This window comes from Onychostoma macrolepis, chromosome 22, assembly GCF_012432095.1.
Source record: "Onychostoma macrolepis isolate SWU-2019 chromosome 22, ASM1243209v1, whole genome shotgun sequence".
NCBI classification, from domain to species: domain Eukaryota; kingdom Metazoa; phylum Chordata; class Actinopteri; order Cypriniformes; family Cyprinidae; genus Onychostoma; species Onychostoma macrolepis.
Genome location: NC_081176.1, coordinates 1,607,866 through 1,624,524, shown reverse-complemented (window position 1 = coordinate 1,624,524; position 16,659 = coordinate 1,607,866). Strand labels below are relative to the sequence as shown.

The following is a 16,659-nucleotide window of genomic DNA, read 5'->3' as shown; positions in this document are numbered from 1 at the left end:
TCTCTTAAATGAGTTAGCTGCTAGCCTAGTCAGATAATACTCCGTTTTAACATTAAATACACAAGTTAAGTGACTTTTAAGTTGTATATTTTAATTAGTTTTTGTCCTTAGTCCTTGTGTTGTGATCGTGACTGTGCTGAAGGACTGCACTCATGCAAAGGTAAGATATAATCAAAGCTAATTAAATATTTCTGTGTTCAGTTATTTGCTTAAATTTGCAGCTGATAAAATGAATCCGCTAGCATAGCCTGCTCAAATTAGCCAGCTAAGCTATACAACGTGTTTAACTGACATATTTTAGTTAATAAGCTGGTTTAGCAAGCTAATCAGTTAGCTTACTGTTGTGCAAGTTGCTATATGAATTGTATTATTACCAATATAACCAATAAGCCTGCAATAATAGTGCTTAAGTCCGTTTTATAGTCTAATTAGCCTGTTAAGTTTTTACATAAAATCATATCAAACCTTTACAGAATTTTGTGCTTTGTGAAATTTTCTTAAATGTTTTAATCGTGATTGTTTCTCTGAGGGAAGCTTCAATAGAAATATACCGCTATTAAAATTAAGTTTAATTTCAACTAAAATGTAACAAAAAGTTTAGTTCAGTTCTGACTATCAACCTTTTTGGCCACATGGTTACGTTAAAGATGTTTTGCTAACTTGCTAATCAAATTCTCTTCAGATTTTTCCAGCAAAAGGTTATTAATCGTATTTTGGCATTACATTTTAAGATAAAAGTGTTTGCCTTTATGTAATTTTTATTTGAAAAAAGTGATAAAACTGGAGTGAAATCATTGAAAACACTTTCCGCAGCATCTTTTACATGACTTTATTATACTCAAATAATAAAAAATGCAATTTACAGACAATTTGACTAACATTTCAGAAGAAATCCGAAGATGTCGTTTAACAGCTACAGAAACGAACATCACTGATAAATGTGTCGTTGGTCGCAGATCTGAGATGATTGGAGAAAACCCTATTTTCCATTGAGATCAAGCCTGTTTACATCAAAACCCCACAGTATGACGTACAAAACTCCCTTTTGCGCAAATGTCTTGGGCGTTGATTGGTCAAAAACATCCGTCACATGTTTCTGGCGACCAATCAAAAATCAGCATCACTGCGCATCAGCACAGCAAACGAGTGTTCGGCTCAAACGGGAGGTTCTCGTTATAATCGTCCGTTTCTTCACTCCGATTTGTCTTTCCTCTTTCCAGTGAACGGAACTTTATTGGCTACTGTCGACCCCACTGTGGACACGCCCCCTGCCACTGCTGAAACCCCGCCCTTCACCAGGCCGACACCCACCGAGGGCACCGCGGTCACTGCTGATTTGGTGATCTCCAAACTTTTCCCGCCCAGCCAGGCGACTCCGCCCACTGTGGCTCCGACCACGCCCTTCGTGGCGCTGAAGAGGCCCCCGGTCACGCGCCAGATCATGGTGGGCGGAGCCACAGGGTGCTCTTTACCGCCAGCAGCTGCGAAGAAAATAACAGCGATACGTTTAATTAACGTCTTTTAACACTCGCAATATATTCAACATTAATGACTAGAATTTAAAAACGGGTTATTTATTCTGGGTCATATTTAACCCCAAAATCAAAAATCATTACTTTAAAAATGCATTAATGCAATTTCATAATTTTTACGGCATTATAGTAATGAGAATTTGGGAAAATAATCTACTTTTTAATTAAAACATTAATTTCATTCTTTTTATTGTGTTATAATAAAAAGAATAAAAAAATAACATTTTGCATTGCAACATTAATTTTATTATTTTTTTATTGCACTATAGTAATAAGAATTTGGAAAATATTTAATACTTTTTTAAACTGAGACATTAATTTCATTATTTTATTGTGCTATAGTAATGCAAAATATTACTTTTTTGCATTAAAACCATTTCATTATTTTTACTGCTTTATTGTAACTATTCTATTCTAAAACATTATTAATCTTATTTTTAATGCATTATAATAAGAAGAAGAATGTAAAAAAATAACTTTGTATTGAAACATTAATTTATTAATTTATTTATTGCATTATAGTTATGCAAATTTGGGCAAAAACACTTTTTTAAACTGAAATATTATTAATTTCATTATTTTATTGCATTATTGTAATGCGAATGTGGGCAAAAAAACATTGCCTTTTTGCATTAAAACAATTTCATCATTTTTACTGCATTATAATAATGAGAATGTGGGGGGAAATCATTATTATTATTATTATTTTTTTTAACTATTAATTTCATTATTTTAACTGCATTACTGTAATGAGAATTTGGAAAAATAATGACTTTTTTGCACATTAAACAATTTTTACCAAAATTCTCATTATTGTAATGCAATAAAATAAACCAAATAAATAACGATGCAGTAAAATCTTGATAAAAATAAATAGATAGATAAATATATTAATTTAAAGAAACTGATTTAATTTAATTAATTTTTCTTTTGTTATTTTGTTTTTCTTTTTCTTGTGGGTTGCAGTATGGAACTGGACATATTTCATATTTTGATGTATTTTACTGTAAGTTGTGGTGATGTTCATCTTGCATCATCATCACAGCATTTTGTCGGAAAACAAGCGTGAATTCCCAGCTGCGCTATATTCCCGTGATCATTCAAATAGCCCACAGCGGATCTCTCACGAGAGACGAGTGTTTACTAGAGCAACTTTAGTTACAAAACCATTCCCAGAAGAGCCTAAATCTGTGCTGACTCCTACAAACCTACAGATCAATCAGAAACTGAGCCAATAATGTTATGTATGACAAGTCTAGCAGTTTAAACCAGTAAAATGAGGGGTCAGCTGATCCATATGGAGATCCTGATGAAGTGGTTATGAATTATGAATGCAGATGAAGTATTATTGTACCTGCGGACGGCTCGGTTTCTGCGTGTTCTTCTGCTCCTTCATATGTTTCACTCCTGGACTGAACTTCTGAATTCACGCTCTGCAAACACAGACAATAAAGAGATTTCTGCGCCGCTAACAGCTCATATATAATCTAAAAATATATTTGATTTACAATATATAAAGCAAAAAGACCAGAGGAAAAAAGTTACGTTAAAAAAACCTAGAAAATAAATCAAAAATATATTTTTTTATGAAGATATTATTAAAAAATATATATTTACAAAAAAGTCAAATGAGTGACATCAAAAATATATGCTAAAATCAAATAAGTACAAAAAATATAATAATAATAAAAATTATTATATTTATATTATAATACATACATATATTAATAACTAATTAAATTTGGTAAAATTAGCAGGTAACAGGTAACATAAAGCAGAAATAATAAATAAAAGACCAAAGGAAAAAACTATTAAATTAAGATCACAATTCAGTTGTGACTGATAAATAGATACATTAAACAAACAAATAAATAAATACATACATACAAATTGATTTAAAAATATATATATATATATATATATATATATATTCTTAAACTAAATGCATATAAAGAATATAAAGTGTCTATATCGTAAAGATATTAAATTATAGTAATTAAACTTGGTAAAATTAACAGGTAATATATAAGTAAGAAATCAGAAATAAGAGGAAAAGACTATTATATATATATATATATATATATATATACACACACACACACAAAATAAACTATATGCTTGATCTAAAAACAAGAAAAATTAAACTACATATAATAATATACTAAAAACTAAATAAAAAACTTTAAAGTGACCATATTCTGAAAACATCCCACATATAACTATTTGAACTATAATTAAACTACACTTTCGCTCTTTTGGAGTAACGTGCATCTCTCAGATGCGATGTAAGTTGTAGAAGCGCGGAAAAAGGAGAAGGTTAGTCTGATGCATGTGTTGATCTGATGCGGGATGAAGCGCGTGTTGTTGTCTCACCTTCACCATGTTTGTTGTTTGTGTCCTGCAGGTTATTTCAGCGCATTCCTCTCAGCTCGCGGAGACTCCGCTGTGCGACGTGGCGCTCGATCCGGGATGCGGCTGCACGCGCTACTACGCTCAAGGCCTGCCTCATGAATATTAATGACGTAACGGGACGCCCGCACGGTTCTCCCGCTTGATTGGTCGAAAGGAAAGAGAGGGGTTTTGAAAGTGGGCGCGGCCAGAGCTCGATTGATGAATAATAAACGTGTTACGTGACTGGAGGCTTCCAGAACATAATCAAGGAACCTCATTAATATTCATGAGCTCGTCCTTCGCCGTAGTAGATTCGCTAATTAGACGCCCGGATCTTACGTCACAAGAGCTGGTCAGTCAAAACCACAACTTTGAGCTGCTACATAACTCGTGAATTTAATAAGTGTAATATGATTTTGGAGTTTTGTTTGAATGATTACTTTTAGTATGTCAAACACTGTATCCACAAATAAATCCAAAACTTTACTTAGAAAACAGAAAAGTATCTCTAGAGTCTCCCAGATCAATAGCAAACGATAGTTTATTAAAAGATATAATTATTTTTTAAATACATTTACATTTATTAATTCTGCAGAACAAATGAGGACAATGGAAGCAATCAGAATCAACAAAAGAGCAATGATATACAAGTGCTGTAACACGTCTCAGTTAGCTTAACACAGCACACGTAGCAAGGTGTTTTTAAAAATTATATAATAAATAAAAAGAAAACAAATAGATAGAATACAAAAAGAATAGAGAAGGTAGTGTTAGTTTTTTTTTTTTTTTTAAGAAAACAAGCAGTTAGTAAATGAATAGAGTTTTTTAAGAATAGAATTAGAATAGAGTGTGCTAGAGTTAGAGGGTCAAATAAAGATGGAAGAGATGTGATTTTAGTCGTGTTTTTGTTGTTATGAATATTTATATACTTATTTACATGCCAAAGCTAATTTCAAGTTGATTTATTTGATCTTTTGCATAATATACACATGTATTTAATGACTGACAAAAACACATTTGCATTAGAAAGACTATTGCATGAAATTAGAAAATTGTATAATACACCTATTTTAGTTCATAAACTCTGTTCAATATAGATAAATCTCTCATGAACACAGAAAAACGCACCAGCATCACAGTGTTCAGACCCAACAAACTGATCAATAGAGTTCAAATGCCGTCTTCTGTTCAGTATAACACAAGTAATGTCAAGTAATGTGGTGGTCTCATTGGGCAGTTCTAGAGTCACATGACCTCTCCGCTCAACAGTAGAGTTTCTGGGACTTATGATCCGCGTCACCGCTAAAACGTTTGGACTTGCTGTGTTGCTCCGCCCCCTCCAGAAGCTCCTCCTCCTCATGTAGCTCACGCTTAAGCCCCACCTCCATTGGGTCATCCGCCACATCTGTGAGCAGATCAAACTATTTATGACACTTTGAAGACGACATATTTGCGTTCCACATAAAAGAAAAATCGTATAGTTTGTGCTTCACCTCGCGTGAGTTCGGCCGTGTTCTGCTGCTCGATGCGCACCTGACGCATCAAACCCAGGTTCCTCTGACTGGCCTCTATGTGGCACACCATGGGATGAGGATAGTCCTTACCTGCACACACACAGGTCAGAACATATTAAACCGGTTCAGACCGTCGCAGTGGGTTAGTGAGCGTTTAGCGTCTCTCAGACCGATGATGCAGCCGGCGCTGAGCTGGACGTCTTCTGGTGCTTTCCACGGCTCGTAAATATACTGCGAGGGGAAGTTCTTCAGAACGGGCAGGTATTTCCTACAGATCAAAGACAGGACGTCATGAATATTAAACAGAGGTGGGCGTGGCAGGTCGAACATAGAATGTCATGAATATTAAACAGCGGTGGGCGTGGCAGATCAAACATAGACTTTCATGAATATTAAACAGGTGGGCGTGGCAGGTCGAACGCAGAATGTAATGCACATTGAAAAGCAGTGGGCGTGGCAGATCAAACACAGACTGTCATGAATATTAAACAGCGGTGGGCATTATAGATCAAATGTAGATATTCGTGAATATTAAACAGCAGTGGACGTGGCAGATCAAACATAGACTGTCATGAATATTAAACAGCGAATATTAAACAGAATATTAAACAGTAGAGGTCGACCGATTCATCGGTTTTGCCGATTAATCGGTACCGATAGTTGATTGTCGCAACTATTGGTTATTGGCAAAAATCCGATAGTTTTCTGGTTTGCAACCGTTGCTGGAGTGGCTGAGAAGGGTCTGCTGGCATTATACAGTACGCGAGCGGCCTCTAGAGGCGGAAATCACTGACAGCACGTGTTGTTTATTTTGACACGTGACACTGCGCGCTGCACAGAGCGGGAAACTCCAGACGCGCATTTAAACACAGCCGACAGAAAATCCTGCCGCGGAACAGAGCGCCATTCACATAGTTTTCTATTAAATTACATTATATTTGTCCCAAATTATTGTGAATGTACATAATGACTTCACTCTAGGCTATAAATTATGTATTGTGCATTTTTCAGCAAAACGTTTGTCTTTCTGTGGCTCTAATAAATCTGTATGCTTCATGTAGAGAGCTGTAATAGATCACGCGTTCTCTTTGCTTGCTCTGTTTTTTTAAACACCGAACTTCAAACTCATTTATGCCACATTGTTCATTCTTGAAGCAAACTTATGTCCGTTTGGTGATTAAATAAATTGTTTTAGACCGCCACTTGAATTGAACGCAAAGCGTCTGGTGTGTGTGTGTGTGTGTGTGTGTGTGTGTGATACCTCTGAGTTCTCCTAGATGCAGCGCTGCGCTTTTGCCTGGTCTGTGACTAACATTTTTTTATTTTATTTTTTATTAGATAATTATCAAGTGTTAAAAAATAGAAGCACGTAAAGTGTGTGAGTACACATACAATACCCATATGTATGTAATTTTAATGCTATGGCCTTGTGTAGATATTTAAAAATGGCCATCTTTAAGCATGACTGTTGAAATTAAATGGTAACACTTAACAATAAGAGTCCATTCGTAGCATTAATGAAAACTGTAGAAGTATTGTTCCTTGTTAGAGTGTGTTCATTTCAACATTCACTATTAGCAACTAACAGGCTACATTTTTAAAATGTTAAAGTTTCTTCTTTTAACATTAGCAAACTATGAAATAACTTTAATGATCAATATAGTAAATAATATTAATATTTTTATCATTTACAATGTATGGTTCAGTACTGTTATTGCTTTTTTTTTTTAAATAAATGATAAAGCACTAGCTTTCTTTCAGTATCCATTTTCAAAACTATCGGTTGATTAATCGGTATCGGCCAGTGTGGTCCAACCTAGCTATCGGTATCGGTAAAATCCACTATCGGTCGACCTCTATTAAACAGCATATTAAACAGTGTGGCAGATCAAACATAGACTGTCATGAATATTAAACAGCGGTGGGCGTGGCAGGTCGAACGCACAATGTTATGAACATTGAAAAGCAGTGGGCGTGACAGATCAAATGTTGATATTCGTGAATATTAAACAGCAGTGGACGTGGCAGATCAAACAGAACATCATGAATATGAACACAGAATATCAAACATTAACCAGCAGTGGGTGTGGCGAATTGAACACAACGTCATGAATATTAAACAGCAGTGGGCGTGACAGATCAAACACAGAACGTCATGAATATTAAACGGTGGTGGGCGTAGCATATCAAACGCTAAATCTCATGAATAGTAAGTGGAAAAGTAAATGCAGAACATCACTATCATGTCAATTTGAGTGCAGAACACACAATATTAAACGGCGGTGGGCGTGACTGATCAAACAAGAAACATCTTGTATATTTAACAGAGGTGGGTGTAACAGATCGAATGTGGAATCATGAATATAAAACGGAGGTGGGGGGTGGCAGATTACACACAAAGCGTCACAAGTAATAAATGATGGTTGGCATGGCATATCGATGCAGATTATCATGTATAATAAATAATAAATGGACGTGAGCATGGCAAAGTAGATGCAGAACATCATTATTTGGTGTGGGCATGTCAATTTGAGCACAGAGCACACTGAATATTAAACAGCGGTGGGCGTAACAGATCAAACGTGGAATGTCATGAATATTAAACGGCGGTGGGCGTAACAGATCAAACGTGGAATGTCATGAATATTAAACGGCGGTGGGTGTGGCAGATCAAACAGAGAACATCATTAATATTAAGCAGAAGTGGGCGTGGCAAATCAAACCATTAAAGTGGCTTGTGATACCTCAGATACTGTCCTTGAGGGTCAGTCCGACGACCAAAACGCACGGGGCAGAAGATCCTGGTGTATTTGTGGAAGAACGCACTAGCAGATAACCACATCCAGTTACCAGCGTTCATGCTATAGTCCGCGTCCAACAGGATCTCCTCGAACACCTGAGAACTGACACACCTGAAATACCTGTATGAAAGACTCAAACACACGAACAGACCAAAAGTACCTTCATGCCCTCCTCCCAGCTGATCCAGAGATCTCCTCGCGTCAGGAAACAGGCCACGGCGTGCCGCGCCAGATGATGGATCCAGCCCTCCTGCCGCAGCTGGGTCATGATGGCGTCGATCCACGGGAAGCCCGTCTGAGCCTGACGGATGGAGACCAGAAGACGTTACTGATGCTACGGATGGGCGATATGGGCTTAAAAATATATCACGATAATTTCTGGTATTTATTGCGATAATGATATCAATGACGATAATTCAGGGAATCTTATGCATCAAAAAATATATTTCCTATTTTTACTCAAAATAGTGTGTTGTGAGCATTACTGAGTACACACGTGATGTAACGACTGTTTAACTCGTACTGGAAGCCAGAGGGCGCTCTTGCGCAGAAACTCCACATATGCGTCGCAGAAGTAATAGCACTGACGACGCTCCATTAAATCCCTGATATGGACAAAGTATCCAGTTATCTCTGAATAAAACGCAGATAGAGAAATTTTAACTGATGATGAAACCTGAAGACAATAAACATAAGATTGCGACAATATATGGTTTGTCTGTGTTCTTCAAGCAATCTTGGGTATTTTTATAAGGATAAAGTATATTTATAACGCAATGCTAATCGACATAGCCTTTATAGCTGTATATAATACTATCATTCTGTGATATGAATCCACATCTGATCACAAAAAGTTATTTCAAACACTGGACTGATTAATTAACTGAAGTTAATTTGGAGAAAAAGCATGTCAATAAATTATATCGTTGTTGGACAACAGGTTTGTAAACAGGCTCGTACACATGCAAAACTGTGTTACTGTCATCGCACAGACTGATTTTTTTGTCGCACTGTACAGCCCTGAACAAACCAGTTCCAGATCGTAGAAGGAGCTCCTCATTTAGCGATAAACTCCTCCTCAATTTCACGTCCGCCTTCCAGTCGCACACAGAAATATGTCAACAACTAGACTTTATTATCTAGTTATTATCGCGGGAAGACTATAATTTTTACCGGTATATCGCAAACGATAAGATATCGCCCATCGCTAACCGACGCCACACAAAAACAGCAGGAAAGACCTCAAACATGCGGTTCTCTTACGGTTCTCCATTTCTCCAGAGCCTCTGGATCGTGGTACCAGTCGATCTGCAGACAGATGGGGTTCCCCTGCATCTTGGTGAAGTTCGGCGTGGCCGACGCGACGGTGTAGAAGAACTCGCGCCACAGAACCTGACCCTGGAGAGACACGGGTGGCAGCGAGTGGTTCTTCGACTGTGGATGAAGAACGTCAGAGAGAGAGAGAGTTAGTGTTCAGCAGAAAGATCAGGCGAGTTTGCAGAAAACTGGATAAAAAGAACGCAAAATAATTTCCAAGTAATGAATTAAAAACGCAACACAATGATACTACTGTATAAAATGACACGTAATGATTATTATTTGCGAATACTACGCTAGTATTCCGTTCAAACTATAATAAAATAGTTTCAGTTCATTAAAATTTACTATTTCACTGAATATTTGTGTGTGCTTAATAGTAATGTGCGAGTATTTGTTCATTAGCTTAGCAACATGCTAACATTAGCCTTAACTGGAATTAATTGTGCAGGTTAATTATAAATTTACTGCAAAGTATCAATAAAATATAGCTCCAAGTAAAACAATACACTATTTCACACAATATGTGCATATTATGTGTTCGTTAGTGTAGTTAGCTTAGCAACATGCTAACAACAGTTGGTTGGAATCAGCCTTGAGGTCTAATTATACATATACAGCAAAAAATGAATGGAATATCGTAATGACTCTTTAAAAATACACAGCTTATCCCAATATCTGAGTATTTTTGTGTTTATTAGTGTTGTTAGCTTAGCAGCATGCTAACATGTCGACTGGAATCAACCATGAGGGTAATTATAAATACACAGCCAAAAAAAAAAAAAAATCAATCAATATATAGTATTAACTCATTTGAAAATACAGTACTTCACCCAATATCTGGGTGTTTTTGTGTTTATTAGTGTTGTTAGCTTAGCAACATGCTAACACCATTCTCTATAATAATCAACCATGAGGGCTAACTATAAATATACTGCCAAGTATCAATTCAATTGACTTATTTGAAATACACAGCTTCACGCATGTGTATTTTTGTTTATTAATGTTATTAGCTTAGCAACATGCTAACATCAGTTGTTTGGATTCAACCCTGCGAGCTACTTATAAATACACTGCAAAAAAATTAATGAGTTAATACTATATTTTATTAAAACATACAGTATTTCACCCAATATCTGGGTATTTTTGCTTAGTAACATTGTTAGCTTAGCAACACGCTAACATTAGTCGGCTGGAATAAACCGTAAGGGCTGATTATACACTTCAAAGTATCAATAAAACATAGTATTAACACATTAAAAATACGCTACTTTGCCCAAAATCATATTTTTGTTGATTAACGTTGTTAGCTTAGCAACAAGCTAACATTAGTCGGCTGGAATAAACTTTATGGGCTGATTATACACTTCAAAGTATCAATAAAATATAGTATTAACTCATTAAAAATACGCTACTTTGCCCAAAATCATTGTATTTTTGTTGATTAACGTTATTAGCTTAACAACAAGCTAACATCAGTCTCTATTGGAATCAACTGTTACAGATGAATCTCTCGCGTTTCTTTCGTGCTGTTCGTGTGTTTGTGCAGAGCTGCTCCCGGTGTAGTTAGCATGCTGTGCGTGTAGCGTGCGTTGTGCTGAGGTTTAGCGCGCGCTGACCTGTGCGTAGACGCTGCTGAGTCGGTGGTAGAAGGTGCGGACCGACAGACAGCCCAGACTCAGGTACGGACTGAGGCCTGTGGTGCTGGGCAGCAGAGAGTTCGGAACCGTCCGCGCTTTGGAGAAGTTCGCCACCCATCCCTGCAGACACACGAAATCTCGCACATCAGCACACGCTAACAACGCTTCACACCAATCAGATTCGTTCACTGACGTTTTTTGTTTGTCTTTGTTCCTGTGTGACGCACTTTACCATTATTTTAGTATTATTTATATACTATTATAGTATTAATATTTTGAATTAGCTTTTATTTTTATATTTTCTCTTTTAATTTTGATTAGTTTTTTTTTTAAACGTTATGTATATATTTTTTAATTAGTCTTACTTTTAGAAAATTTGAGTGCTTCGCCTTAATTTCAGTTAGTTGCCGAGGCAAAATTTCAAAAGTTTTAATTTTTTTTAAAGTTTACGTTTTTCATCTAACATGTATATTTTATTTTCTTTAAAACTTCATTTCAATTTCAGAAAACTATTTTTAATAGTTTTATTTAACAATACCATTACTAATGTACTGTTGTAAAATATTTCTATTTAGCTTTAATATTCATTTCAGTTAAGCTTTAGTAATTTTAGTATTTCAACTTAACCTTAAGTTTAAGTTTTTAATATTTATATTTTATTTCAACTTATTGTCAGTTATTGATATTTGTTTCTAATAGTTTTAGTACTTAAATTTAAACTTATTTTATTTCAATTAGTTGCCAAGGCAACAATTCTCATTTTCATTTTGTTTGTTTTTTCCCCCGGTTTTTTTCATCTAATACTTCTATTTTATTTAAATAACCGACAATGGTTTTTATTTTTTATTTTTAGTTTAATTAAAGTTTAGTTCTTCAACTTTAAGTGTAATTTTTAATTTTCTTATTTAATTTTTTTTATTTATATATATTTCAATTACTGAAAACTATCGTTAATAGTTTTAGTTTCACTTAACAATAACAATACTGATGCAGCTAAATATTTCTATTTAGCTTTGATTCATTAGTAAGTTAAGTACTTATTGTTATATATATTTATAGTTATTATACTGTATATTTTAAGTGAATTTAATATTTATATTTTACTTTATTTCAGCTTTACTCAGCTTCAATCACCATAAAGTATTTCAATAGATTTATTATTTAATTAACTAACTAACAGCGATGCACATGCTTGTTCCTGTCTTTCAAAGACTAAAGCCCAAGAAAAATACGCCCTTCCGAATAGACTCAATGAACGAATGAATCAGTGAACAAATGAATCAGTGAACGAATCTGACTGTAATGAAAAGATTCAAATCAGTGAGATGAATCAGACCTGACTCTGGAAGTGTTTGTGGAGTCTCTGGAGCGCGTGCGTCTCTCCGCCGGGCCATAAGACCTCAGACTCATTCTCCAGACCCAGATCAGCCAGAGACGGGACTCCGTATGTCTGCTCCGGATCCGGCTCCGCAGGGGTCGAGCATCTCCTGCACACACAACCACACAGAATCACTCACAGAGTCTCCGGCGATTCCTCCATCTGTGCATCAGTCACACACTCAGCAGTGTGAAGCAGCGTCTGCTCGGCGTCAGACAGCACACACACACACACACACACACACACACTCCTTACAGGAAGTCCTCAGCGCTGACGTCCCGCACCGGTTTCTCCGGTTCACCCAAAACAGACAAAACATGCAGGAACTTCTTATACGTGAGCGGAGGAGAGCCGCCGTTGGCCTTCACGATCCTGGAGAGAAGAAACAAAACACACTCATACAGTCCTTCATGAACATTACACCAAGATACCATTATATTACTTTTATATTTCGATTTTCTTTTTAATTTTTTTAATATAATTCTATATTACTTTAATTTTTATTATAGGTTTAGTAATTTTACTACTTCAACTTACAGTATATGTGAGCCTGCAGCACAGAAGCAGTCATAAGCAGCACAGGTATATTTGTAGCAATAGCCAACAATACTTTGTATGGGTCAAACTTATACATTTTTCTTTTATGCCAAAAATCATTAGTATATTAAGATCATGTTCCATGAAGATATTTTGTACATTTCATACTGTAAATACATAAAAACTTCATTTGGACAACTTTAAAGGTGATTTTCTCAATATTTTGATTTTTTTGCACCCTCAGATTCCAGATTTTCAGATCTCGGCCAAATATTGTCAAATATTTTTTGCCTAATTTACAAAAATGTACACTTATGACTGGTTTTGTGGTCCAAGGTCACATTTAATTCGAGTAATTTCAGTTCTTCAACTTAACAAGGAAATATTTCTAACTTTTGCTTTTGTTTAGTTTTATAAGCTTTTCTTCAAATATTTATATTTTATTTTATGTAAACGTTATTTCAATTACCTAAAACAATTTTTAACAGCACTGTTGCCCTGATTTAAAATATTTCTGTATCTTTAATTAATTTAGATTTCACCATTTCTAACTTTCGTTCAAGTTTTTCATCTAATATTTATATTTTACTTTAGTTCAGTTGCCAAAAACGATTTTAATAGTTTTAGTTAACAACAAAGTTACTGATTGTAAATGTTTCTATTAGGCTTTAATGAATTTTTATTTCAGTGTAGCTTGAGTAATTTTAACCCTGTCGCACCTCTTGAGGTCGTAGAGCGTGTGCGACACATGCGTGTACGTCTGGAGTCCGCGCTCCTGTGCCAGCGCTTGTATTTCCTGCTCCATGCGCGCGTAATACGGCTCCACCTCCGTGTCGTAGCTGATCTGCGTGACGCTCCACCGGGTCACGAGGTCACGCAGCACCGCCGCCGTCGACCCACGCAGGACGTAGAGCCGTGAGCCCAGCGCCCGCAGACGGGCGTCCAGATCCTCCAGACTCTGCAGGATGAAGCGCCAGCGTAACGGGCCCAAGCGCATCGCCCCCTCCAGGAACATGTGGTCCAGGACGTAGACGGGGAAGAGCGCGGCGGAGCTCGCCAGCGCCCCCAGCAGGGTGGGGTTATCGTGCAGCCGCAGGCCCTTACGGAAGAGATGGATGGTGCGGTGACTCATGACGACTGAATCACGATCCGAACACTTCAGTCTGGAACAGAATAATGCAACAAAATGTATTAATAACGGCAAAAGTAATTTATTAATTCATGGCAAAAGTTATTTAAAAAAATACCTTAAAAATATGTACAAAAAAAAAACATAGCATTTCAATCATGTTATGGTCCAAAACATTGCAAAAACAAAAAAAACATGGCAATACCTTAATGATAAGGTCCAAAACATGGCAGTTTTATCATGAAATGATCCAAAACATGGTATGTAAATGTATTGTAAATGTAAATGACAAAAACTTGCTCAAACGCATGGCATTTCAATCAGTATATGACCCAAAACATGGTATTAACATAGTAAATGTCAAAAAACATTGCATTACCTTCATGATAATGACCAAAACATGGTATTATTATGGTAAAAGTAAAAACAAAAAAATTATAATAATAAATAGAAAATATGTACAAAAAGCAACAACAACAAAAAAAACATGACATTTCAATCATTTTATGGTCCAAAACATTATATTACCATGGTAAATAAAAAAACAAAACATGGTAATACATTAATGATAAGGTCCAAAATGGCGGTTTTATCATGATATGATCCGAAACATGGTAAGGTCCAAAACATTGTATTACCAGGGTAAATATCAAAAACATGGTATTTTCATCATGATAAGGTTCAAAACATGGTATTACCAGGGTAAATGTAAAAAAACCTTGGTATTTCCATCATTATAAAGTTAAAAACAAGGCAATACTGTGGTAAATGTCACAAAACATGGCATTTCCATCATGATAAGGACCTAAACGTGGTACCAAAATAACAAAAAACACGGCATTACCATTGTATTATTGTCCAAAACATGGTATTACCATGGTAAGGGTAAAAAAAAAGAAAAAAGTATTGTCCAAAATGTGGTATAATCATGGGAAATATTGTATTGTCATTGTACATGTAAAAAACATGGCATTTCCATCATGATAATGTTCAAAATATTGTATTATGATAAATGGTATTTCTTATTATCATGGTAAATGTTTAAAAACGTGACATTAGCATCGTACTTATCCAAATACATGAGAAAACAGAGCAAATACAGTGCATAAAATAAGACTAGTCTCTATAATATATAATATTAATAATATATAACATGTAGATTATGATTAATTCATTATATATATAAACATAGGATGTTTGGTCTAATGTATGTCACTGGTGTTACCGTGTTTTTTTTTCTGTCACATTAAATAAAATGCATCACATGTGACATGATAATAATTTTACATCCATTGAATTCTGCTTCACTCAAGAGTTAAGATTTAAAGGATTGCATCATTATAACTGTTTTTCAAATATTTTCATTTTTATAGCAAATACACGGTTGCGCAAACATCATTCAATCACACTTTTAACAAGCCTGATTATAATAAATAAAACATAATCTCCTCATTGGTTGCATTATCATTATTTTTCTGTAACTCTGACTACATGCGCTGATCGAGAAATAATATTTCATAAAAACCTTTAAAATTGCCAAAGAATGGTACACGTGGTCTTTAAATAAATGGCATGCTGTCATTTGTGTATTCATAAAGTCAAAAGGTAATGTAATAATGTGATCTAAGTTTAATTTTTAAAGTTTAAGACATCTCGGCATACCGAAAGTGGACGTTTCTATAGAATGACCCAGCTACTGTTTTACGGTTATATTTTTTAACGATCAGCAACTTTCACCCACCTCCAAACCGCCTCAGGCAGCATACATTAGGACACTTCAACCAATTAAAAGCTAGAAACACGACCCGCGTGTTTCAACATGATTACAGATAATAACTAATTAATAATTATCAGTCGATCATAACGCGGAAAGACCCGCATCAACCGAAAAACATCACTTATCTGACCTGATCCCGCCCTCCTCTCATCCTATTGGACGAGCGCATCCATATGATACTGGAATCACGCTTCCGATTGGTCGCTCTCGTACAGGCATGCGGTCCTCAGCCTGTGATTGGACGCCGCGACTGTAACTCAAATGTAAAGCGCCCGGCGTTCTCCATGTTTACGAACGTGAAATTTAATTCATCAGTAAATACATATATTTATAAACATCGAAGTGTAAGCGCGCGATCTGAAGGAGCGAAGCGGCATCGCGAGTGACGGAGCTTCCAGCGCGTGTTAGCGCCTGCATATAGGTCAAATCAATGTAGGTTAAATCCCGCCCTCTAGCGGACACGGACGAATCAACACACAGCACACGTGACTCTGACCGCTAGATGGAGCCAAACCCGTTAAACCTTGTTAGGTTTTTATTACAAACGATTACGTTTAATTATTATACGAGGAAATACACGTATTCCTCCTAAAATAATATAAAACAAAACAAACAAATAAATATTTTAATACATATTTTTAGT

At 35.8% G+C, this 16,659-nt stretch overlaps 2 protein-coding genes across 4 annotated transcripts; both read right to left on the bottom strand.

Annotated features, from left to right (window-relative positions):
• Positions 1 to 815: 815 nt before the first annotated feature.
• On the bottom strand, positions 816 to 4,187 carry zgc:153675 (uncharacterized protein LOC768179 homolog). The gene is made up of 3 exons (XM_058761989.1): positions 3,906 to 4,187; positions 2,887 to 2,965; positions 816 to 1,481 (listed from the first exon to the last, which is right to left on the bottom strand). The coding sequence occupies exons 1-3, from the start codon at positions 3,912 to 3,914 to the stop codon at positions 1,192 to 1,194; spliced, it is 378 nt and encodes a 125-aa protein (XP_058617972.1). The 5' UTR covers positions 3,915 to 4,187; the 3' UTR covers positions 816 to 1,191.
• A 269-nt stretch (positions 4,188 to 4,456) lies between these two features.
• cry4 (cryptochrome circadian regulator 4) lies at positions 4,457 to 16,444 on the bottom strand. 3 transcript variants are annotated; one of them, XM_058761912.1, is made up of 11 exons: positions 16,147 to 16,444; positions 13,830 to 14,273; positions 12,829 to 12,945; positions 12,532 to 12,682; positions 11,175 to 11,315; positions 9,502 to 9,672; positions 8,399 to 8,539; positions 8,182 to 8,333; positions 5,608 to 5,705; positions 5,417 to 5,527; positions 4,459 to 5,328 (listed from the first exon to the last, which is right to left on the bottom strand). In XM_058761912.1, the coding sequence occupies exons 2-11, from the start codon at positions 14,240 to 14,242 to the stop codon at positions 5,186 to 5,188; spliced, it is 1,638 nt and encodes a 545-aa protein (XP_058617895.1). In that variant the 5' UTR covers positions 14,243 to 14,273; positions 16,147 to 16,444; the 3' UTR covers positions 4,459 to 5,185. The 3 variants fall into 3 exon arrangements, with proteins under 3 accessions (XP_058617896.1, XP_058617895.1, XP_058617894.1); XM_058761911.1 differs by lacking the exon at positions 16,147 to 16,444 and adding an exon at positions 15,981 to 16,140; XM_058761913.1 differs by lacking the exons at positions 12,829 to 12,945; positions 16,147 to 16,444 and adding an exon at positions 15,981 to 16,140 and having other exon boundaries at positions 4,457 to 5,328.
• Between the last annotated feature and the right edge of the window lie 215 nt (positions 16,445 to 16,659).

Excerpts from the sequence above, each read along its gene's own strand:
- zgc:153675 (XM_058761989.1), bottom strand. Across the intron at positions 1,482-2,886 it reads AGAAACCGAGCCGTCCGCAG|CTGCTGGCGGTAAAGAGCAC; the intron begins GTACAATAATAC and ends TTTTCTTCGCAG.
- cry4 (XM_058761911.1), bottom strand. The coding sequence starts at position 16,003 with ATGCTGCCTGAGGCGGTTTGGAG. Across the intron at positions 12,946-13,829 it reads ACGCTCTACGACCTCAAGAG|GATCGTGAAGGCCAACGGCG; the intron begins GTGCGACAGGGT and ends TCTTCTCTCCAG. Across the intron at positions 12,683-12,828 it reads GTCAGCGCTGAGGACTTCCT|GAGATGCTCGACCCCTGCGG; the intron begins GTAAGGAGTGTG and ends TTGTGTGTGCAG.